General features: G+C 46.5%; 1 protein-coding gene across 1 annotated transcript in view; it reads left to right on the forward strand.

The window, feature by feature from the left end:
- Positions 1-22,491, forward strand: part of Syn2 (synapsin II) — a 146,184-nt gene extending 123,693 nt beyond the window's left edge. Inside the window, exons 8-13 of the mRNA XM_021189358.1 lie at positions 2,140-2,214; positions 2,992-3,094; positions 4,280-4,429; positions 14,727-14,787; positions 18,618-18,870; positions 21,581-22,491. Of these exons, the coding sequence (XP_021045017.1) occupies positions 2,140-2,214; positions 2,992-3,094; positions 4,280-4,429; positions 14,727-14,787; positions 18,618-18,870; positions 21,581-21,716 (778 nt within the window). The 3' untranslated portion in view covers positions 21,717-22,491. The remainder of the gene's footprint in view (positions 1-2,139; positions 2,215-2,991; positions 3,095-4,279; positions 4,430-14,726; positions 14,788-18,617; positions 18,871-21,580) is intronic.
- The last annotated feature ends 2,465 nt before the right edge of the window (positions 22,492-24,956 follow it).

Genomic DNA, 24,956 nt, shown 5'->3' on the forward strand with positions numbered 1-24,956 from the left:
ATTGATCTACCTGTCTGTCGCTGTACCAGTACCATGCAGTTTTTATCACAATTGCTCTGTAGTACAGCTTAAGGTCAGGCATGGTGATTCCATCAGAGGTTCTTTTATTGTTGAGTATGGTTTGCTATCCTAGGTTTTTTATTATTCCAGATGAATTTGCAAATTGCCCTTTCTAACTCTGTGAAGAATTGAGTTGGAATTTTGATGGGGATTTTTATGCACTATTCTTTTAGTCTCTATTTTTTAAATTTCTACCCTAATCTTTATTCTTAACAGTTACTACATTTTGGGTTGATTTCTTGCTTTTCTGGGTTCTTGAGGTATATCATTAGGCTGTTGGTTTCTTGTCTGTCTGTCTGTTTGTCTGTCTGTCTGTTTTGACATCAGGACTTTAGCTCCATGTTTCTCTCAGCTGCCTTAGCTGTCTCTGAGCTTTTAGCCAGCTGTGCTCTTGTTTTCATTTGATTCCAGGAAGTTTTTAGTTTCTCCTGTGATTGCTTCAGTGAGCCGATATTCATTCCCAAGTGCATCATTCATTTGCCATGTAATTGTTGATTTTCCATGATTTCTCTTGCTTTTGATTTTTAGTTTTATTCCACTTTAGTCTGATAAGAAATAGGGATTATTTCATTTTTGTTTGTGTTAAGGATTGCTTTAGTGGCCTCTGTGTGCTTTATTTGAGAGGTTTCATGGGCCTCTGAGAGTTCGACTTCTTATCTGCTGATGGACTATTCTGTAGATATCTGTTAAGTGCTATTGATCCATGGTATAATTTAGCTTTAGAGAATCTTGACTCATTTCTGAGCTTGGTAGTAGGTTTATAGGAAAGGATATCACACTGGAACCAACTTGGTTCCTATCACTAGCTAGGAACCAAAATTCCTAGACTTTTAAAAATCTCGTATCTGTTTTGACTAAATATGCACTCAGACAAGAGCTCTTCTCCTGATCTGTAAAGCCAGACAGCATTCTACCTTCAGTCCTAGGGGCTGGGGTGGGGTTAGTGAGGTGCACTTCGGAAAGCATTTCAAACTGTTCAAGTGTGAGGATTATCTCATTAGTTCACTCTGCATCACTGAAAAGCTCTGAAAAGCTGCCTGTGTTTGTGGGAATTTTAGTGTCTGGAATCAGTTCATCAGGGAGGAGACACCTGGAAGCTGACATCAGCACCCTCCACATAACACTGAGTGCCAGTGACAGCGTGTGGCAGCTCTGAGCATTCACAGTAAAAGGGGGATTTTTGTTCCCTAGGCTCCCCCTCCCTCCTGATTGGGTTATCAGGTGAAGGCTGATAACTTAAGCAGTAGAAACAGCTCTCTTTACCTAAGCCTGTCTAGTTGGTCCTCCTGACAACTGTGTTCATAGACAAGACAGGGTCAGAGAGGTAGAGTGACCTGTTGGTCACCCAGCTGGTCAAGGGCAAATCCAGATCCGGAAATCTGGTCATTTACCTTCTATGCAGCCAGGACTAGTTGGCTCTATTTAAACTGTGAAGTGGTCGGATAGAACCACTTCATGAGTAATGTACAACATAGCAAAGGTTGGTTCTTGGCATGTCAGTTATTTGCTATCTAAACAAGCCCAACGGGGAAACTGACTCATCAGGGTCAACCTACTACTATTCTAGAGACCCTCAGAAGGTAACCATTAAAAGAGTGTCCAGGTAAAGATTGTGGGAGATATTCATGAGAGCTAGTGGGATTCTATTCATGAATTGCTCTGAGTCAGTCCAAATTGTAGACAGGCTGCTAGATATATAAGGCAGAGTACTCCAAGACTTTGACATAGTTGTGGGCAAGTTTTGGCTTTCAACTCAGCTCAAATAGCTAAGGAAAAAGTAGATCTAGGATTCCCAGTAAGGTATAGGTAGTTTTGTAGGGGTTTAAAATAGAGCAAGAACCCCTTTGGTTGAATAAATTGGGACAGGCTCCATGGAGCCAGAGCTGTCTGAGATAGGCCTTTGTTGAGAGAATCATAGGCATAATAGGTGACTCTAGGCCCAACAGACAGACCCATTGGCTTCTCAGAGGAATTCTGGTAGGGGGTGCAGGGGTGATCCGGTGATCTGCAGTTCTGGAATTCCTATCCTTTCCTGGTGTGGCTCACAGCCTGTCCTTTCCTGGTGGGGGCTTGTTTCAGGAGGACATCCATCTCAGGGAACTGGAAGACAAACACTGGCTCTGCGATGCTGGAGCAAATTGCCATGTCAGACCGGTGAGTAAGAAATCTTCCATTCTTTCATATAGGAAGGCTGCTGCCAGGAAAGACACATTAGAAATAAGCAACATCTGCAGGGAAGGAGGCTCTGTGTGGACAAGAAAAATAAAACACAAATGCTCTGACAGCCAGTAAAGCAGATCAGACAGGGCCAAATCAAATGCTGTTACAGAGATAAAGGTTATGAACCATGGAAGCTCCCATAAGGAAATAACAGCAAGGGCTAGAAGGCCTTCTGGACAAGTTGAGGTCTAAGTCTGGGCTTAGAAATACTCATAGGAGCTGGAGAGATGGCTCAGCGGTTACAACTGCTCTTCCAGAGGTCCTAAGTTCAATTCCCAGCAACTACATGGTGGCTCCCAGCCAGCTGTGATGGGATCTGATGTTCTCTTCTGGTGTGTCTGAAGACAGCTACAGTGCACTCATATAACTAATAGATTTATTTATAAAGGCCAGATGGTGGTGGTGCACGCCTTTAATCCCAGCACTTGGGAGGCAGAGGCAGGCAGATTTCTGAGTTAGAGGCCAGCCTGGTCTACAAAGTGAGTTTCAGGACAGCCAGAGCTATACAGAGAAACCCTGTGTAAAAAAAAAAAAAAAAAAGAAAAAGAAAAGAAAGAAAGAAGTAGGGACCACACTTGGTGGAATAGAGGGAGGGGAAGATGAATGGAGGTGAGGGATGGGAAAGGTTGGGGAAAAAGAGACCTCACCAAAAGTGTAGGTTTGATGGGAGCTTAATGTCTTGGACTCAGGACACCTTCCTATCCCCTCCAGGTACAAGCTCTGGGTAGATGCCTGCTCTGAGATGTTTGGTGGCCTGGACATCTGTGCAGTCAAAGCTGTGCATGGCAAAGATGGCAAAGACTACATTTTTGAGGTAAGTCTGTCCCAAAGAGCAGTATGTAGGAATACCCAGGCTGGGAGCAGAATCTTGGTTCACACATTGTATGAGCATCCCATACTAAGTTTAGAGTCCTCTATGAAGGTCCAAGATGGCAGATCTGCATAGCAAGCTTCCTCTCCAAGTAGAGAGCTATTGGCCAAACCACACAATGAGCAACAGATCACACATCTAGGTCCTGGTCCCCAGCCTACCTTATTATAGGGACATTGTAGTGACTGTATCATTTGTTTATTCTGAGAAAGACATTGAGAAGTGTTCAGTCCAACCTAATCACTTTAGTAAGTGAGGAAATGGACCCTCTCTACCATGAATGTGTGCTTATGGTCACAGGGTAAATCAGTGTCAACTTGGGCACCTGGATGCAGGTGATTCTTTTTAACATCTCTTAGCCTTGGAGATACTGTACTCTGCCTGGTCCCCTAAGCAAGCTTGGCTAACTTTCTTTTCTCCTGTTAAAGAGAAAGCTATGGCAGTGTGAACACCACTCTGCCACCTCACTGAGCTCAGTCTTCCTGGGTCTAAAGGAATTGGTGTTTCAGAATACCAGGATCAGGAGGCCAAAGTGGGCTTTAGATGCAAAATTCACTCCATAGCCTGCTTGGAGCTTTCTTGATAACCATATCACCCTCTCTGGTAAGCCTGTTTACCCTCTGCAAATGAGAGTTGGACTGCCAGAGTCTATGAGTCTCCTAAAGTGGACATTTCCTAAAGGAAGGACACATTGCCCCAGATACAGGAAGAATCAAGATGAGTGGCAAGCAGAGAAACTGTACTGGAGTCAGGAGTCAGGCTGGTTAGTGAGCAGAGCATGTTTGGAGACAGACTGAAACATCAAAGGATGAAACTGTCTGCTCTTAAGGCATTCCCTTCCACGTCTTCCTGCTTCTCTCCCTGTGATACAGTATGCCCTCTCCTTGATTTCCTTCTTCTTCTTCCTCCCAGAAGCTAGCATCTCAGAGCCCTGGTCCAGGAGGAGAGAAAGGAAAGTGGTCATGACAGATGTTTGCAGCAGGAACAAACGGTTCCTATCTCTGCTGAGGAACACCATTCTAGCTAACCAATACACTTTGCTGCCTTAAACTGTACTATTTCCCACGCAGCACAGAGGGCCTTTATATTTCTAGACTTCTTCCTCACCTGGGTCACATCTTCCACTAGGTCATGGACTGCAGCATGCCACTGATTGGGGAACACCAAGTGGAGGACAGACAACTCATCACTGATCTAGTCATCAGCAAGATGAACCAGCTGTTGTCCAGGACTCCTGCCCTGTCTCCACAGAGACCTTTAACCACCCAACAGCCACAGGTAAGGAACTGCAAAGAGACCCAGAAGTCATGAGCCTCTGCCCCAGACACTGTGGCTCTAGGAGGAAGCAGAGGTCAGATATGTGCTGGGATCCATGATTCTCTTTCTTCCTTCTCGCTGGTTCCTTCCCCTCTGGGTTATCTTCAGGTACCCCCCTTTAAAGGCCCCCCTTCAGCAGTCTGCAGTATTAGCTTTAGAACCAGGCAGAGACAGGGTACTGGATCTTCACCCCGAACTCAAAGAGTCCAGGGATCTACATCCCATTTCTCCTATGACTCAGAGTGTCTTGTTTTGAACTAAGGGATCTCTGTGGGACATCCAGGTGTGGGGTAGAATTTTTCTGAGTAGGCTACTAGTTTAGAAGAAGGGGAAAGTCAGTCCCCTGTTGTGGGGGGAGACTGAGAAGGTAAAATTCAAATTAGAAATCTCTTTTTGTTCCTGTGAGAGAGAAGTTGACTGATCTCAGTTGGTGTTATACATGACTCCCATCATAGTCAGATACAGCCTTACTGGAAAATCGACATAAACCTCTGTAGAACATTAGGCCCAGGAGCTCTGCAACAATCCAAGGGACAGATAAGACCTCAGACCTGAAGCTCTGAGTCCATGAGAGAGATATCTCATTTTTCATAAATATCTCCATGACTCCACTAAACTTTTAAATATTAGGGTAGTAAGAATGTTAACAGTGAATCAAAGAACTGACTCTTAGTGAGCTTTTCCCTTAAGCATCTGTGTAACTTTGTGAGGAATCACTTTCCTTTAATGAAGCATAGGTTTTGCCATTTTTGTTAGACTTCTCTTAGAAACCTTTCCTTCAAAATCTAACCTGAAAGATTTATAGAGATAGAAATAGAAATAGAATAGTGTAGAGTGTCCATTTTGAAATGAACAGTCTGAATTGTTAACCTGAATCTGTTGGCTTTATGACCTTGGCCAAGGTCCATAGCAATAGTTAAGAGAAGGCAACCATAGCCTCTATCTCTAGAGTTTTATGAGAATTAAAAGAAGAAGAAAAAGCCCGGAAATAAGGCAGAACAACATGAAACACCCGGGAAGGATAACATATTCAAGAAGCACAGTCTGGATTTGGATCCTACTGTGTGAGGCTTGGAGAAGCATCAGCATGCTGTGTGGAGATGAGCGAGTGCCACCCAAGACTACACTGCACTCACGAGCAAGCCAGCAGCCTTCTAGAAATCCTTCAGTGAGAAGGGATAAAGGGCTGAAAGTTTATACCTGGCAGGGAAAATCAGACGAGGTTATTTAGGGTAGAGGCTAATTGCCCTAAACACTTGAGCATTGCAGAATTGTAGATAGAAACATCGATATTCAGGGTAATGAACCTGAATTGCCAAAAGATTTGTTATTTTAGTCAGTAGCATATATACCTTTTAAGGTAGGTAGAAACATGATGTACAATAAATATTTTCACCAAACTTTTCACCAAAATTGATTAAATTAAAACAATGTGGCAGTTGATAAGTTAGACCCCTCTCTGGGTCTGTTTATTCCTCTCTTGTGGGCAATCCAATCTAAGTATCTTTTGTGCTCTAAAATTTTCTCTGGAGCCAGGCCCAGTGGCATACGCCTTTAATCATAGTGATGGAGAGGCAGAGGCAGGCAGATCTCCGCTAGTCTTTAAATTGAATGCCAGACCAACCAGATCTCTATAGCGAGACATAATAATTTTGGGGTGGGAAGCGGAATATTTCCATCCTCATTGATTGTACAGAAAATGGGAGCTTCTGGGCTAACAGAGGTTGACTCTTACTCTTTGGAATATCCAAGTTGAGGGTGGCATTGTGCAGTGTCACACCATCTATTACCCCTGGTGAGCATTTCCCTTTTTCTGACATGTGGCTCTGGCAAATTACCTAGTGGTTAAGTTTTATAATTTTGTAAATGTAATGAAATCAAGATGTTTGTGTTCCAGTATTGCTTCCAGATCCTAGAATGCCTCAGTAAATAGTTAATGATAACCAGTTAATCACATTGCAGACTTATTTTCAGCACAGGAACCCTAAGGGGACAACACCCAAATCATATCCAAACCATAATATTCCCCCCTTTAAAAACAAACAATAAATATTTTCAGTGTAAGCATCTTAGCAGACCACATTGGAAACCAGGATACTCTGGGATGATTCCCTCCAGTTATAACACGCCCTCCCCCCAACCTCTCCAGACTGTCTCCTCACTTGTGAAATGGAGTTAAATGGGTGACTTCTGAATCCCATCCAATACCAGGGTCACCTGCAGACCACAAAGTCTGAGGGCATAGTCCCCTACAACATCTCACTAAGGCCTAGTTAACTTTAATAGAGGACATTACTCAGTAAGACCATCTTCCCTTCTGACATCAACGGAAAGTTCTGGAATTCTAATAGAGCTCTGCAGCCATCAGGGAACTCACTGAAAATTATACTCACAGTCATTGCACGTTGTGGAAAACAATTCTGATCAAAACCAAGCCACAGGAAAGCACATAGTAGAGAATCTGAGAAAGTCTAAAAGCAAGCTTCTGTTGCCCTTGGAGTTTATCTCTTTCCCTGCATCCATTGGTAATATCTTAGGGATATCACCAATCAGAAGGGTCACCTGAGCATCACTGTTCAGAGTCATTGCTGGGACTTCATTACCTAAGCCTAACCAATCTGATTGAGCTATCCACACATCCCTCCCACTCTAGATGGCAAACTGATACATGCAGTCTACGGGGTCCACTGTGAATCGCACAATTCTTGCTTTTCCACCAACACCCTTTGCCTAAATTTCCCCAGGCTGTTTTCATAGGTTCTCTCTTACCTTTCGCCCATGTGCCCTCCTACATTTTGTGTCCCATGTCGTAGCCATGATGATCTCAAGGGCCTATGCCTCTCTTGTAGCCTCTCCCTAAAATGATTTCCCTCTTTTGTTTCTGGCACGGCTCACTGTTTTGGTAAAGAAACTTTTACCACAGTATAACTAACATTCTTCAATCATCCAAAGATGCTGCCTGCTCAGCAGCTGCTGCCTCTCCCTTCTGGAGTTGCAGTTTTCCACTTTCTATCAGGCGAGATTGTTCTTTGATTGTTCTTTACTCCTGCCAGGATGCAAGCTCTTTGTAAACAGGAATCTGCTCATCATTTCATCTAAAGGGCTTAGAAAGCATCCAGAATCTAGCAGACATTGATTACAGTCACACAGGGCTCTATAGGTGGGATCTCATGTGACTTCATCAATACAGTGCAGGCCTATACAAACTAAGAGGCCACCACTAGGCAATGTGATTTCATGAGCCCACCAGCATCTATGTGGCTAATCATTGACCTAAATATTGTTATGCAGCACATGACTGAACATCACAGGTGCTCTAAAAAAGGTGGTTGAGAGCAGTTTGCCCAAGTTGCACTCTGTTGTCTGTAGAAAATGTAAACTACAATAACAAATATAAATCTATTTTTAATACTTCTGCATTTAGGAATAGTTTACCTTTGTCATTTGTAACAACCTGTTACTGAATTCCTATCCAGCAACTTGCTTTTCTTATACTACCTCTGCCCCTGTGGTAGGCGTCACAGAACATGACTGATGATGTGTCCCCATTTGTAATCAACACCTTTGATGGCCCCCTCATCCTATTTGGGGTTAATGTCAGGATCCTAAGGGACCCTTGATAGCATGAAAGCAGAAGAGCTATAAACCAAGAATCATTGCCTGGGTCCCAGACTACATGTCACATCTCCTGCCAATCCCCTGCATGTGTCATGTATGCTACTCTTCACTCAAGCCACTCTTGTTAGCTTCATTTGTGACCATGCAACCACAGGCTGAATGAGAAAGAACTCACAGCTTGAATCACATAGCCCCATGATTTGCTCTTTGCCCAGTCATATAGAAGAGGACCAGGACAAACTTGTGACTTGGAAAACATAAGCTAGCTAACCGCTGTGCATCCTCCCAAGAATCAGGGAGGCAGTGACCACATCACCAAAAGCAGAGCAAGTGGTCAACAACAAAGCTCCACTTGGCTGTCAATGACTAGGTCTCAGCCTGGCTGGAATATGAGCCTCCAGGCTGCCCCATTCAATGAAACCTCTACACTGGTATGCAGTTCTCAGGGTGGCAGTGACACCTGGTGGCCAATGATTGCAGCGCTTCTGTGGTTCATACTTAGCCTCTTTCCTGGTACCCCTGCTGTCTCATCCCCTAAACATACTCAGTCATTTAGAGCAGAAACTTGCTTACTGCTTCATCTCTAGGGCTTAGGAAAAATCTAGTACCCAGGGCCACTGACTATATCAAGAACAGCTCGACAATTGTGAAACCCCTGAGAAATGTGAGATGAATCACCAGGATCTGAGACAGGCCTGAAGCTGGGGCTGCTGAGAGCTGAGAGCTGATTCAGTGACTATGGGCCTGGTCTTTCTCTGGCTCCCCATTGTTATGTATTTTGCCAGCTCCCTGTTTGGCTTGTGAATGAGGTCCATAGAGACCAAGTTTAAGACCAGGCCTTGGGAAGCATTGACCTGCATTGATGTGCATCTGGGATAAAATGAAGCTCTCTCTCTCCCACTGCCTGAACTGATCGGAAAACACATTGAATGTTGCTTCTAGTCCAAGGGTGGTTATAACAGGATGGATTCCAACTGAGAGGAGAGGCCAGGATGTTGGGGCTAATGGCTCATCTACTGTATGGACAAAAGTAAGAGAACTGTGGCAGCAGAGGATGTAGTTCAGCTGGCAGAGTACTTGTATACCATGACTCACGTGTGCGTACCTTGGGATCAATCCCCAGCATAGGCGTAAGCCAGGTGTGGTGGCTTGCCTGTAATCTCAGCCTTCTTATGGTGGATGCATACGAATCAAAAGCTCTGGGTCATCATCCTTCACTATACAGCAGATTTGATGTTAGCTTAGTACACATGGACCTCTGTCTCAGACCAAACAACATAAGCTAAAGGACCTTCAGTTGACTATCAGCTGTCTCCAGAAGGCTATGACTCAATGTCTTTGGCTTTCTGATGCCGTCACAGATTAGAAATGGTCCCAGAGGCAAATCTGCTGGAAGACAGGCTTTGACCTTGTATTAAGGAATCAACTCACCAATACTGAGAGCAGCAACTGCTTCTCTGGACCATGTGACTGTCACATTAATGTTCAGATTTCAGCAGGATAAGCTACTTACTGGGTAGGGAGGTAGGTGGTGACAGGATGGGTGGGGGCTGATGAAGCAAGTAGCTCTCAGAACCTTCCAGAACTAGAGTACTGTGCTCTAGGCTGCATGCAACCACCAGACCTGGGAGAGGTAGTGGGAAAATTTAGAATAAAAGGACTGGGGGGTGTTGGAGAAATGGCTCAGTGCTTAGGAGCACTGGCTGCTCTTGCAGGGGACCAAGGTCTAGTTCCTAGCTCACAGCTATCCACAAGGATTAAAGACACTTTTCTCTGACTTCTGTGGGCACCAAGCATGCAGATGGCACCCATACATACATACATGTAAGCAAGCACTCATACACATAAGATAAGATAAATACATTTTTCTGTGAACTTGTACAAGGAGACCAAGACTGAGAAGGGATCTCTTCACTGTGAGAACAGCCTCTAGGGCTGGACAATTTAGGGAGAGGCACAACCATCCCTCCAATCCCATATCAGGACTGTCTCACTTGTTCTAAGAGGTAAAGTTAGGACAAACCAAGGCCTTCCTGCTTCCCACAGCAGTACTGGCTTGAGAGAACGTGTTCCCCAGTGAGTAGAAGCTGAGAGCTCCAGGAGATTGGGGGCAGGTTCAGATAAAGCCACCAGTGACTAGATCCCTTAACGAACTATTAAGAGAAACCGGTTATTTTGGGACTGTCTTTACTTTCATGGACATCTTTAATCACTCAAAACTGACATTCTGACCTAGGGTGACCTGATCCTCAGAGCCCCCATAGGACTTGTGGCCCCCATGGACCATTTCTGGTGTCCTCAGGTTATGGGAGGGCCACTATCCAGGCAGTGGTCTTTGCCCACAGAGTAATTCCCCTGGGAAGGAAGGGGCATCACCTCATGCCTGGATACCTTTTATACCCTTGCAGAGGAAGGAAGGGGGGCAGTGGCAACTGAAAGGGTGATCCAGAAAGGTCTCAAGGTGCTGAAAACATACTGTCCCCTTTGCTCTACAACCTCCTGACCACATTCCTTCCTGCTGCTTCATTCTCCCTGGAGTACTGGACCGGGGAAGCAAGGCCTGGGGGAGCTGATCAGAATAGTTCTGTGGCGTGGCCAGCAAGGAGCTTGGCCTGGCCCCTTTCCTGGGGCCAGACCCTGGGACCCTTTCCCAATTTCCTGTCTCAGATATGCTGAGCAAGCACAGGCCTTCCTCCTGGTGGGGGCAGCTGGTGTTAAGCCAACAATTCTCAAAAGTTGAGTCACTCAATGTCTTTCCTTCCTCAGCTTTCCATCCTGTTGGGGCCTCACTTAGATAGGAGCTCCTCTGCCAGTCTGTCTAACAAAAGGCACAGGGTGGAAAATTAGATGTACCTTTAGCAAACCCTCATAGATCCTCATGGGCTATGTTTCTCTCTCAGGCCAGTGATTTACAATTGAGTGGATCTTGCCAGAACTAAGGCAGTGATGTACAGGGAGAAGGCATGGTCTAACCCGACCCCAAGTCCCCCACACAAGAGGTACCTACCGTGTGCACAAGATGGCAGGAAACTAGTTAGCAATACCTTTTCCACTGATACATGCAGCTTTCACACTGTAGATTCACTCTTATTTAAATAAAAACAATGGCATTGCCTTATATCATTTGCTGGCTAGGACTTTATAGTTTATAAAGCTCATTTGCTATTTTTAAGCCTCAAAACCCGTATGTGAGATATGGAAGTTGTAATTCTCTATGTGTTTACATATCAGGAAAGACAGAGAAGCTGACCTATCCATAGTCGCCTGGCTGCTGAGGAGAGCTGGATCTTCTACCCTCGGCTCAGGAGGTTCTGTGTAATACCTGCACCCAGGGCTTCTGGGTGTGCCTGTGAGGGGGAGGAAAGAAAGGGAAACCTGGGCACCCACTCATGGTGCTGTGTGAGGAAACTTGCTCTCCTCCATTGATAGCCACTTCACCAGCTGCTTCATGGAACATTCATCTCTTCTGCCCTCTGGCCCCTTTGATTGCTAAAGCCCCACAGACCCAGCAGAGCAGGATATTAACTAGCCCACCAAGCCTCTATGGGCGGCAGCTTGCTCTCCTCACCGAGTCCCTCAAACCTTACCCTGCAGGATATCTCTGTTCAGGCCCAGCAGCCCTGGGGCTTTTCTTGTCTCAAGACTGCACTGCTATCTCTTACCTCAGTCATCCAAAGAACTCAAAAATGCACGAAGAGTTAGTGGAAGCCTGGAGCCGAAGGAGCCGGCAGAACTCATCTGCCTGTGACAACTTGCATCCCCTATACAGTATCTCTGGCCAGAGTTTTTCTAGGCGCTAGTTGAAGAGTTCTCACGGTGGGACAGTCACTGTCACCTAGGCTACCACTGACATAATTGACACTAACTCTGGTGCTGCCAGGGTCACATCATCATTTAATCCTTGTAGTCTGACCATTTGGGGAAACCAAGATGCAGAGATGTAACTTGTCAAATCTCATAAAGAAAGTGTTTCCAGTCTCTCAACCCCTCTCTCTTCACAGACCCTAGCAATGGACCCTTCAAAGAGGTGCCCAGCGTGGTGAATGCTTTCTAAGGAGGCTTGACCAAGCCAGAAGGGAGGGCTCCCCTCCCCCAGTAAGACACAAGTGTACCTACAGCCACATTAGTTTCAGCAGTGGCATCAGACTGACAGCCACTTGCAGTCTTTCTGTAAGCTCAGGGTTTCCCGGGGCTTGGCTTCGTAGGCAGTTAAAAGGCTGCTTTCCCGTCCTGTGTGTGCAGCTGGCCGCAGGAGCTGGACTAAACATCCTCACCTGTTCGAGTCACCCAGCTTCCTGGGAGAGGCTCTTGCTGCTCAGGCGGACTGCGAGTTCCTGCCTTGGGCTGGCTATATGCCAAATTTTGGCAGTGACGCCAGAGTGGCCAGACTTCTGTGGAATTCAGCATCCCAGGAGGCTCTTGGTGACTGGAGACAGATCCCGTGGTAGCCAAACCCCATAGGGAATAAGCCCTCAGCCCCTAGCAGACAGCAGGCTTGTGGGAGGAGCCAGAGTGTCTCAGCCTGGCAAGAGACTGCCCTAGGGGACTCTCCTCCTGGCTTCCCTCAGCCCCTGAGAAGTCTTCCATCCCCAGCCTCAATGGAACCAGGGACAGGAGAAGTTCTTCAGGCGCCATCAAGGGTAGCTAAAGCACATTCCCAGGCTCTAGCCCTGAGGACTGCCTCTGGCCTCTCTCTCCAAAGCCTTGGGAAGGGCACTTTGGGGCTCATTTTATCCTTGAATGTCTCACATGTGTATTTCTGTGACTGAGGAGAGCCAGGGTCAGCCTTCATGGTGAGTGCCTTCTGGGAGGCCTGAGGGAGAGCCCTGGCAAGAACCAGTCTCTGTGCTTCACAGGCTCACCTTGTGCTGCCCGATGGATGCCTGAGATTCTGGTTTGGATAATGAGAGGCCATTACACTGAGCATATGACCTAGGAAAGAGGCTAACCAAGAAGGTTCGGACTAGAAGGCATGCGTTCTTTTAGGACATGTGGAGAACTGAAGGCTAGAGAGGTTAGTTCCACAGTGCTGAAGCAACTGGGAATCTTGGTATAACAGCATCTACTACATAAAGCATTGTAAGGTGTAAAGGAGAGGTCACATAAAGGCCCATTTACGTGGGACACAGTAAACACTTAGGAAATTTCAAGAGAAATTAAGTGGCACGCCTAGGGAGAAGTTTTAAGAGGGTAACGGTGGCCATGGGGAACAAAGATTGGAGAGATGAGTCGGGAGGATTAGGAAACTATAGGAAACTAAGCATTTATCAGCAAAAACTGATAAATGCTTAAACAAATCTGATAATTAGATGATGATGCCAGGAGAGAGGAACTGAGGGGCCCTGGTGCATGAGAGGCTTGGGTGGAGACCAACTGGCTTAATGCTTAAGTGTGTATCTCAGTGTCAGAACTCAGAGCAGGACTTCTGGAACCAGTTAGAGTCTTAGAAGAAAGGGGTGTTTTGTTGTTGAAGGTGGTTGACAGGTAAGATGGGCTTCCCTGCTGTGGGGTACTAAGGATACTGCAAAGGCCAGGCCTGGTACTGTATAAACTTCTATACAGTTAGAGTCATGTCATTATTGAATGGCTGAGCACTGGGAAGAGAACACTTCTACTTCGAGTGTATTTGAGCTAAACAATGGCCCTAGGGAGCAGGAGGAGAGACATGGCCAGCCTCAGCCACAGGGGTAGTGGGGAGCAGGAGGAGATGGCACTGAGGTGGGAATAGGGCTTGGGGCCTTATCCTGAGGGCAGAGGGCACTGAGAGGGAAGTGGGAGGCCCACTGAAGGACATTTAGCCCACTTCGCAGCCCAGCTTGTGGAGGCACACTCTGACATCACCATCGGCCTACTTGGCACACTTTGGCTTTAGAGAATGTTTCCGGCACACTGAAGACAAACCCCTAATGTGAACTGCCTGAAACACAAGTGTGAGACAAACGAAGTCACATGCATCTTTGATCCTGTCAGGACATAATCAGAATCCCAGCTGGGAGGAGAGGAAGCGTAGGAGTGGAGCCATGCCATCAGGCAGACTATAATTCTGCGTTCTGAGACAGCAAAACAACATGGCCTTGAGCACTTTACCAGTATTAGCATCTTACCCTCATTCAGGTCCCCCTCTCTCAGGCAGTACAGCCTAGCCCAAAGAGTAGATCAGACCCCCACTAGCCCCTGAACTGAACCACCTTACAGTTCATCACGATTAGAAAGCAGGCACACACAAGTGCACCCCACCCTACCCCAGACCTCATCACCACTCCTCCCTGAGAGCCATGGGCAGCCCAGTTGCTCTCCTTTCAGAAGCTGGGTACAGAGTAAGTACAAATAGAACCTGGGGTGCGGGGTGATGACAAAGCACAGACTTAAAGTTCCAGATAGAGTAAGTCTACCGTGAGCAAAATGGAAGGGGCATGAGGAGGCCATAGTGTCCATCAGTAATTCCAATCCCCACATTGCCAACTCAAGACCAGTAACAGCCCAGAGGCTGAGGGTCCTCGATGGTCTACACATCAGGGTTTCCTGAGCAGACCCTGGGACCCCAGTGTGGCCTTCCACTGCACTTGTCTCTGGCATTTGCTTGGTTCTTTCATTTTTATCTCTTGTGGTATTTTTTGTTGTTGTTATTTTTGTCTTCCAGAGTGGAACACTTAAGGAACCAGACTCCAGCAAGACCCCTCCTCAGCGGCCACCTCCCCAAGGTTGTTTACAGTATATTCTCGACTGTAATGGCATTGCAGTAGGTCCAAAACAAGTCCAAGCTTCTTAAAGCGATCAGTAGTTAATTTTCAAAACAGAAAACTTAAGCCAAAAACAAAAAGAAGAGAAAAGAAAGGATGGTGGGGAGGGGAGCAGCAGATGCTCCGAGGTACACTGCTGTGTCCTCTCAGTGCTGACTGGACTGTTTCTCCTATGCAGTGTCAGCCCCCTGTCTGGTTGTTTACCTGTCTCTGTGCTTGTAATGCTTCTATGTTCTTCTGTATAACGTGTGGTTCCAGGGCTGTTTGTCAACAGTGTACAAAAGAATCGTGCCTCTCTTAGGTCCAGCGTGACTGTCTTCTGGGTGGTTTGGTAGTATTTCTAAAGCATCACAAAAATGAGGGCTGAGATCCTAGCACTGGGGTGAATGGGAGAAACAGCCACCACAGAGGGCCCAGCTTCTCCCCTCTTCCCTCAGGCTCAGCCTCATCTTCTCGCACTTACCTCCAGGAGTGCTTGGGTCTTCATTGAACTGTGTTTAACTTCCTCCCTGCATGACTAGGGTAAATAGATAGCATTTCTAAGAGATTCCAAGGTCTACTTTTCATAGTTCCAGCCAGTGAACTTGAAGGCATCCATCTCTTTCTCCATTCGCTACAGTCTGGTGCAGTTCGAGTGTGTGTGAATAAGCTGGCTGTGCCTGTAGAGCTCTTGTGTTTTTAGTGACAAAATACAAAGAACCAGCTGCTTCCAGGAATGTGTTCTGTAATTTATACCCAGTGTACCCTTCGTTTTTACTATTAATTAGCTACAAGATTAAAAAAAACAAGGGGCCGCCGATGTGCAATATCTAAGTGATCTTGTGTTTTCCGTATGTTGATCTCAGTGCCTGCAGTTGTTTCTTTGTTGCTGTTTCTAAGTTGGCTTTGTGTGCTTCTGTGGAACTGGGCTGCCGTGTATTCCTCAAAGCTTGACTTATGAACAGAGCTGATTCTCCAGCAGTGGTGGACAGAGAACATAGGGAGTGCCCGATCTCAGTAGTCTGAGAAGAAGGTGACCGTTCCCAGGCTTCCTAGCGTGACACCAGATCAAATACATTTGTCTCCTGCCACCTGAGGGGCATTCTGCCTATATGGCACTGGGCCTGACCACCTTAGTTCTCAGCCTTTGACCTCTTTGGAGACCCCAAACCAGGGAGCTTTCTGGAAAAAACAAACTGCCTGAGATGTAGGTGGAGTGTTGGACTGAGGCACCAGGCCTTGGAGAACCATTGCCAGTGTAGTTTGACCTTCCTTGTGACAAGGAGCCCTGGGCAGATGACCTAGTTGTTAATTAAGCCAGAACTTGAGAGTCAATGCCTCATCTTGCCATCTGTGGGCAAGGCTAGGAATGGTTCACCAGAGAGTCACCTTCTCTAGTCCCCAGCCCATACGGAAGCTCATGTCAGCAGTCTGCCTTTTAGAAGAAATGCTCCTGGCTCTACTGTTACATTCCCCACCTTTGTGGTGGCATGGCTGGGTTCTGGACTACCAGGTCTGAGGAGTGAGCAGTATTGGTTATATGTCATTGCGTCAAGGGGCACATGCCCTGGTTTCTCTTTGGTTTCTGGAAAATTCTGACACTCTAGAGAAAGGCATACAGTACAAGTGTCGTCCTCTGTGACCCTTCCCTTAGGTGAAGATGGTAGTCAGTCAGTTGTAAATATACACACGTATGCATATGCACTTCCAGGTGGGTTAAGAATCAGGACCTTAAACACCTCCTGGTCTAAAGAAATGTTAGAAGAGAATACAGGGATTTCCTAGGATGGAGGAATACATTTTTGTTTGTTTGTTTTTTAAATTTTTTTGTTCAAGTGGTAAGCTGATGGTGGTATTGCTTCTCTGCATGTTATCAGTGTGTTACATCCAGGTGCTTTTCATGTGACATTTGTGAGCCACTAATATAAAGTTGCCATTTGAATTCAGTCAGGCTACAGGGTGGCGTCAGCCGAGGCCTCTCGGGCGGGGGTTAGAAGCTGATTACAGCTCCCACTGCCACACGCAAGCAGATAGCAGCACCTGACTATCACGTGCCCTCAGGCAGCATGCTAAGGGACAACTCTGTGGCCTGGGGGACACTTTTGTCACAGTGTAGGGTTTCTGTTCAGGTGTTTCGTTCCCATTTCTTTTCCAGTGTTGTCCCTTCTTTTGTACTGACCCAGCTGGGAGCCCCTCAGCCATGCTGGAGATGTGACAAAGCCATCTCCCTTTTGTGACTCTCTTGTACAGCTCAATGTGCAATAAAGGAAAAGTTATATCTGTCTTCAGTGTTAAGTTGTAAAGTTTCTGGCTGTTCGATTACCTCTGTACAGGTGGGAAAGCACTCAGGTTTGTGACACAAGAGGCCGAGCTATCACCCTGAATTACTTGCCCAGAGACAACCCAGTGGTGATGCTAACGAAGTAATAGTGTTGGTGGCAGGCTTCCGGAGGTAGAAGATGGTTATCCGGTTTGGCTTTGAACTCCTTAAATATGTGGAATTCCACATATTTTACATATGTACTTTAGCTATGTGTAGTGTCACTTACTATTAACTGGTGGCTGATGATAAAGGGGAGCTCATGCCACATAGAGGGGAAATAAGCTGGTAACCCTGGGTGTGGCATAGACACAATTCTGCCTCTGCAGAGCACATAGGGGTATTCTGCTTTCTACCAACCTAACAGATCCGGTCTCAGCTACAGCAGGCCCATGGGCTTAAACTCTGATTGAGGTGAGAAACTGGATTTCCCATATCAATTGGAGTCATTCCCACTAGTCAGTGTGTGTCCATAGGGTCTTTTTGACTTCAGAGATGTACAGAATCCCCTTCTGAAAAATATGAACTGATACCACACTTTCTGTTCTTCACCGACCCTGCCCCCCCTCCCCCCAGACAAAGGAGGGCTTTTTGTCTCAACAGGTCATCTATCTGATGGTTCTGTGTCTCATACTGGGTGAAAGGTGTGTGGTTATTAAGGGGCTGTTTGCCAGATGGTGCTCACAGCATCCCTGGGGGAGACTAAGGTTTGGATGTCTGGAGAATTTCCCCACACTCCTGAGTGGTTTGTCATGCCGGGGCCCCTGAGGATGGCACTCAGGCAAAGAGTGCCTGGGAAGAAAGGGCTGATCCCTGCCGGTCGTGGGAGTTAATGCTCCAGTGAAGCCCAGGTGGGATGGCTGTGGCAATAAGGCACCTGCAGGCTTGGAGCAGGATGAAGGGCAGAGCCATGGAAACAGTGTCAGGCACTGGGGATCTGAAAGCCCAGAATCCTTTCTGAACAACTTTTTCATCTGTTATCATCTTTGAAACAACTGCTGTCCTTAAAACACAATGGTAGGACTTTTAGGTGGCTTATGGCCCAGAGAAGCTAGGTGTCTTGCAGAGGGAGATGTGACTCGTGTTTCTGAGGTGTTCTGATTCCTTGCCTCCTGTTTGTCCCCTGCCCTCTCCTGCAGTGTGGATGTAGAATCTGGGGCTCTTAGGAAGCCTCAAAGCAGGGTGGCTTCTTCTGGGAAGCAGAGCTGAGGCTGTTGGTCTGGGGACCTTCTGTAAGGGCACTTACCTCTGTGGGGCTTCCCAGTCCTCTGCCCTCATCCCTGCCCTTCTGAAGTCCACCGTGACTAAGTTGCTGAGTCTCTGAGGAGGTCCAGACAGTGAGGATGTCTTGTCTAAGGACTCCCTTCACAGCCCTCCAGAGCCTTGGGTATCCTTTTAACAATGATCTAGCCACACCATTTGAGATGTAGATTCTACTAAAGGAAGCCTTTGATATGGTTAAATTATGAAGTTTTTCTTGTACTGAACCTAGGGGGCCCTGGGCAACCCCAAGGAATGCAGCCCCCAGGCAAAGTGCTGCCTCCACGCCGGCTCCCCTCGGGACCATCACTGCCATCTTCTTCCTCTTCTTCCTCCTCTTCCTCCTCTTCTTCCTCGGCTCCTCAGAGGCCGGGCGGCCCCACCACCACCCACGGTGATGCATCCTCCAGCAGCAACTCCCTGGCAGAGGCCCAGGCACCTCAGGCTGCTCCAGCACAGAAGCCCCAGCCTCACCCACAGCTCAAGTAAGATAACCCAGCAGTTCCTTACCCCCTCTCCTGTCCCCCCTCATGGGCTGTGGGCCTCTGACCTGCAGTAGAACCACCTTCAGGTTGCCACAGATGTTTGAGGATTTGGGGGATTGGCAGTGGTGAAGATGATTTGTGGGTGTGTGTTTGTTTTCTGGTGTGTGAGAGAAGAATGACTAGATTGACTTGGAAGGGGAAATTAAATTTTGCCTCAGGCTAAGATGGATGCTTACATCCAGTGCTTTCTTCATGAGGAATTTAAGCGGTTACTGATCCTTTCTGTCTAGCCTTGAACAAACTTAGGGCTCCCACTCTTTTTTTTCCGTATGCATGTCTCCTAAACTTATAAACAAACAAAAACAAAAAAGCCTTCAAGTCTTTCTTCTTTCTGATCCAAGAGTATGTAATCGGCTGCCCAGAGGAAAGGGGGGAAGTAGTTAACTCCATCTCAGTTTTTACCTTCAGCTCTGTCTGGGCAAGTGTGGGTAGCAAAGGTGGCACCTAGTAGAAGTTCAAAAGTGATCCATCCTCCCTGGCACCCTCATTCTCAGTGCTCCACCCAGAGGCCTCTCCACAGTGCTATGCTGCACCAAGAACTCTAAGGAGTCCTTAGGAAGCAGGAGTTCTGTCCTGGGAGGGTGGCCCCAACTCCTCAGAGCCACACATGCTGGTTTTAGTATCCCTGTGAGAGTCCGTCACCACTCTTGGCATAGATAGCAGCAGCTCCAGTCTATGGGGGTGACCCACCCTGCTCATAGGTCTAAAGCAGTGATTCTTAATCTGTGGGGTTTGACCCCTTCAATGATGCTTTCATGGGGTTCACCTAAGACTACCAGAAAGTCATAGATTTTAGGATTCATAACAGTAGCAAAATTACAGTTATGAAGTAGCAAGAAAAATAATTTTATGGTTGGGGGTTACCACAGCATGAGGAACTGTATGTATTAAAGGGTCACAGCATTAGGAAGGTTGGGAACCACTGCTTTAAAGTGATGTACAATAGTGAATCTTCAGGGAACAAGAGAGAGGCCATGGACTTTCAGAGTCTTGGTGAGCACCCTCAAGTTGTACACATAGAAGAAAACTTTGCTCAGAGCCACCCATCTAAATCAGTGACAGAGTCAGCGTTGGGCTTGGGTGTCCAGATGGTCACTTCTCCAGATCTTCTAGTCATACATGATGGGAGAGACATGGTTATTCTTATTCCACTAGCACTGCTTACATCCAACTTGCTGTGTCACCTCCTCAGTTGAACAGTTTCTACTTGCTGATTGGGATCACCATACCTGCTCTGGCCCCAGAATCAAAGCAAATCTTTGGGTTGTCATTGCCTCTGGGCTGAAGCTGACGAGCAGAGCCAGCCTCTGCTGATGTACCAGGTGCCCTCTGCTTGTGAGTGCAGAGGTATTCCCAAGAGGCCAGCATGCTAGGGCTTGTCACCAGTCCTAATGAAAGGCAGGACGTCTGTCCACAGCCCCTGTGGGAGGAGAGAATGACACACAGGTGCGATTTTCTTGGATGCACCCAGCATTCAGGAGAGGGATGGAAGTCCCAGAGGAGACCTAGAGCCAGAAAGACCCAGTGGGAATCAGAAGACAAGCTAGGCTACCAGGGATGCCAAACCTCATGTTTCATTGTGGTATTGACTTTCCCCCAGCCCAGCCTTCACAGTTTTTGTTTTTGAATCACTTGCTTTGGAAAAATAAGTTCCTAAAGTGTGTGTGTGTGTGTGTGTGTGTGTGTGTGTGTGTAAGGTGGTTGGGTTTCTTTCATTATAATATTGCTTAACAGTCTGATAAAGTGTCTCTTTTACTCTTATGTACCCTGAACTCCACAAACTTCATATTAAGGTTCCTCTGAGAAAGACTATAGAGTTGGCTGTGATCACATTAAAAACAGGGACAAGAAGCTAGAGATGTCAGAGTCCTGGGTTTAAGCCCCAGCACTGAATAAAACAAGGTGTCAGGGTACATGCCTATCATCAAGCATTGTAGGAAGCACCCAAGGGCTTCCATCAACTATACAGGGAGTTCCAGGTCAGCCTGAGCAACATAAGATTCTATTTTTAAAAAAAAATGAATGCAAGACCAGGGAAATGGAGGCATTAGACTTTCGGGATCAAGCTGAAGGTTCCTTTGAAATAAGAAAGAAATAGAAGGAACCAAGAGGACCCAGAGGTCATCATTTTATCAAAATCTTCATGCCACTCATGAAAAGTCCAGGGCCAGAGTGACACATGGCTTGCCTGAAGCCAGACATGACTTTGTGACAGAACCAAGACTCTGAAGTTGAGTCCATCTTGGCAGTAGATAAAAAGAGAGGCCAGGAGCCCACAAGTGCTGGTGTCTGTTTTCATCAAAGGAAAAAGGTTTGAGATGCCCAGATCTGTACTTAGGAGATGGGACTTTTAGCCTAAACAAAAGACACAGCCTTTGAATTACCCATTCTTCCTCTTTCCTCCCTCTCTCTTGCCCTTCTCTCTGATCCCTACACTGCTCCTACCCCTTCCTGTTTCACCCACACTGAAGGTGAGGAAGTAGTGAAGGACGTCCCAGTGCCCAGTGCAGCCCTCCCCACCATCTCCTGCTACCCTGCTCTCCCTGGGGAGGGGACGGGGAGTACTTGTTGTTAATGCCTTCATGTCACAGCCCTTCGCTGCCTCACTAGGAACGCCCTCCTCACCTTCTCTCTGGTTTTTATCTTCAAGCAAGTCGCAGTCCCTGACAAATGCGTTCAGCTTCTCTGAGTCCTCCTTCTTCCGGTCTTCAGCCAATGAAGATGAAGCCAAAGCGGAGACCATCCGGAGCTTGAGGAAGTCCTTTGCCAGCCTCTTTTCAGATTAGCTCTTCAGATACACGAGGGCATCCAGCCCAACCAGGAAAGGCATCTAAGACATTCACCAACAGCAGTCTGCCATGTTTGGTGGCGATGTCCCATGACTTGACATGTGTGGCCCCTTCCTCTGTTCCTTTGTGCTCAGTAATTTGTGCAGCCCAGAAATGACCACATGATAGTCTCAGGGCAGGTACCTACCCTGAGAAAGGCCTGACAGGAGAGGAAAGGGCTGTTTCCCTGTAGTCTTAAGAGCTTTATTCTGAAGTCATCATTGCTGTGAATTTAGTGGCCTTATTGTGACAGAGCCATCGTGTCTTACTCTTCCCTGTGAAGCCAGGATCTCTGTAACATAGGACTCCTGGCAGCTTAACCCAGCTCAGAAGCCGAGCTCAGCATGTCCTAGTAGTCAGTGCTACCTGTGGGAAGTATGTTCTTACCGTACAAGTACTATTGGCTCTAAGTTTTAGGAACTTCTCCCCAAAGCTGGATCTCCTGTGGTCCCTGTTGAAAGCACACTTGCCTGACCCCGCACTCCCTAGACTAGACGGCTGTGGAAGGGAAGTTCCTTGTGTCTGTTGAAATAAGAGAACAAGGCCCTGCAGGGTCTCCTCTCTTCCTTCTGGAGAGCAGTTCTATTGTGTGAGCAGCAGTTACCTTGACCTTTCAGAGCTGTACTGTAGAGGAGAATGCATGCCGCTATAACAGCAGTCCACCAACCTTTGTGTTCCTCACCTTATGAATGTCAAGAACTTGGTGTAATAAAAGCAGCAGCTTTAACCAGCATTTGATTCAGCCCTGAGGTTCCCCCATCTAGGATGAGTTCATACTTGGGCATGCAGGTGCGTTTGTGACTAGGGAGTTAAAAGTCCAGGAGGGTAAAGCTGCTGATGCTGTGTATGTATGTACATGTGATGGCAGGTGCGCACGTCTGTGTTAAGAATGTGTCTGTACCTTGAATATCACATACTGACGCTCCTGACAGCTCCCCAGTGGATCCGTCTCTTCTAGAACCCTTTGACTGCCAACAACTTGGCATTTATACCCATTTGATTCAATTCACAGACTCCAATATTTACCACACCCCTGCCTGTATATCAACCAAGTTAGACCCGTCTTCCCATCTTTCATCAAGATTCTCAGCTAAAGTCCACAAGGTACAGCCAACAAGACAGAAGCAACCCACTCTGATGAATTTGATCCCACAGCTGTTGTAGCTCAGGCATCCTGAAGACCTGCAGCTGGGCGGGCTCTGAGGGATTTTACTCCAGCAACTTCTTCATAGTTCTCTGAGGAGAAGTTCCACATTTGCATATGTTTGAGGAAAAAAAATCAGTGTGTAAACATCTTAGCTATGTAATTCCCTGTGTGTGATAGATACCATGTGATACAAACTCAACAAGTTAACACCCCTTGAAATGTCACTGTCTGACACCAATTTCTGTCTCTGCCCATGGTCATGAGCAGGGATTCCAGGAGGGCAGAGAATGAACTTCTCTGATACCAGGTCTCCCTTCTGAGTCACATTTATCCTGTGTTTTTAGGGTCTAAGGACTGAGACAGGTAAGGGGAGAAGCAGGATTCCCACAATCTCTCATTGAATGGCACCTGATGAGTGATGTCATTCATCCTTCCTTGTACAGTACACAAACCTACCGAGAGCTAAATGAAGGGCAATAAGGAGAATCAATCAATATTCCTCCCCTTTCTTTCTGCTGAGCTTGGAACCCAGTGTCTCAGAGTCTCACTCATGATAGGCAAACATCATACCTCTACCTGCCCAAGCCTGCATATGCATTCTGTTTTTATACCTACTTGTGTGTCTTCATAAGAAAAGTGAAGATCCGAAGAATGACAACTTGAGGATGTGACACTACAAAGGCATCTAGTGTAAAGCCAGTGAACTGTGGGAAAGGAATTAGGATGTACAAGGGGAAACGGTAAAGGAGAAGGTCACAAATCTTAAGGAAGATTTTGTTTGTATAAACGCATTTCCATGTTAATCTCTAGTCTCTGGCAGTAAAAATGTTCTTGTTGTATAGGTCGGTGAGGGAACGTCTTCTTCATGGGAGTTTCAGGTCCTGTTTCAGGCACAAAGGGAGAGCAAAGAACTCCCCCTGTACCTCTCAATGCCCACTGCCTTTGGCTCAAAATATTCAGCATCCCAATATTTTGAGGTAGCCTTTTCTGAAGCTCTTTACAGACAAGAGTCTTCTACTTATCCATGCGTCTCTCCCTCTGGTTCCAAATTTACTGCAATGCTACGTGCTTCTTTAGTGACATAGACTGAGCATTTACCCTATGTATAGATATTGTGATGGAGTTAAAGACATGTTTATTAACATATCAAGAGCTTACTAAGCATAATTCTAAGGACTTAAAGCAACTTATTGATCTCCTCTGGGATAAGTACTATTATAATTTTACACATGAAGAAACTGAAGAAAAACCCAGTTACTTTTTAAGGTTATCCATTTGGTCAAGTTGTAGAAGTAAGATTTAAACCCAAATAATTGGGGGTCAGAATATGGTTCCTCAGGTAAAGTACCTGCTGCACAAGCATGGAGACCAGTTTGGATCCTCAGACTCATCGAGGAAACAGCCAGGTGGGTATGGGAGCCTGTCTATAACCCTAGTGTGTGGGAGGCACAGACAGGGAGTCACTGGAGCAAACTACTAGCTGAGACGGTGAGGTCTAGATTTAGCCAGAGACCCTGTCTCAAACTAGAAGGTGGAGAAGAATCAAGGAAGACATCCAGAGTCAACCTCAAGACTTACACGTGTGTTCACACACATGCAAATGCATGCACGTGCACACTACAGTGAGCAAGCCAAGCAGTAGTACAGCAGAACACATGCCCCTCATCACTTTGCTGTATTTTATTTAATCTTGCATGGTCCATAATAAATAATTTTCTCAAATTTTCATAGTGCGATCACATAATATGGTATATACAAACTTGGCTGGATGAGAGCTTGATGGACACATTACCAGTGTTGACCCCTCGGCCTAAAACTATGAGTAACATGCACTGTGTGTCTTATTCTGATCAAATATAATTCTGACTCCTAAAATGTTACTCATTCTTCCACATGTGATGTTAAACCCAAACCACAAGTAGCTTATTTAGAAAATGAGTCACCCGGGAGGGACTGTTGGGGTGACAGAAAGGGGAGGCGTTTGCCATAGTCATGCAGTACCCTAGTCCGAGGAACACAGGGATTCTGCCTAGACTCTAGTAATAGATCTG

The sequence above is a fragment of the Mus pahari genome, chromosome 2 (assembly GCF_900095145.1).
Source record: "Mus pahari chromosome 2, PAHARI_EIJ_v1.1, whole genome shotgun sequence".
Taxonomy (NCBI): Eukaryota; Metazoa; Chordata; class Mammalia; order Rodentia; family Muridae; genus Mus; species Mus pahari.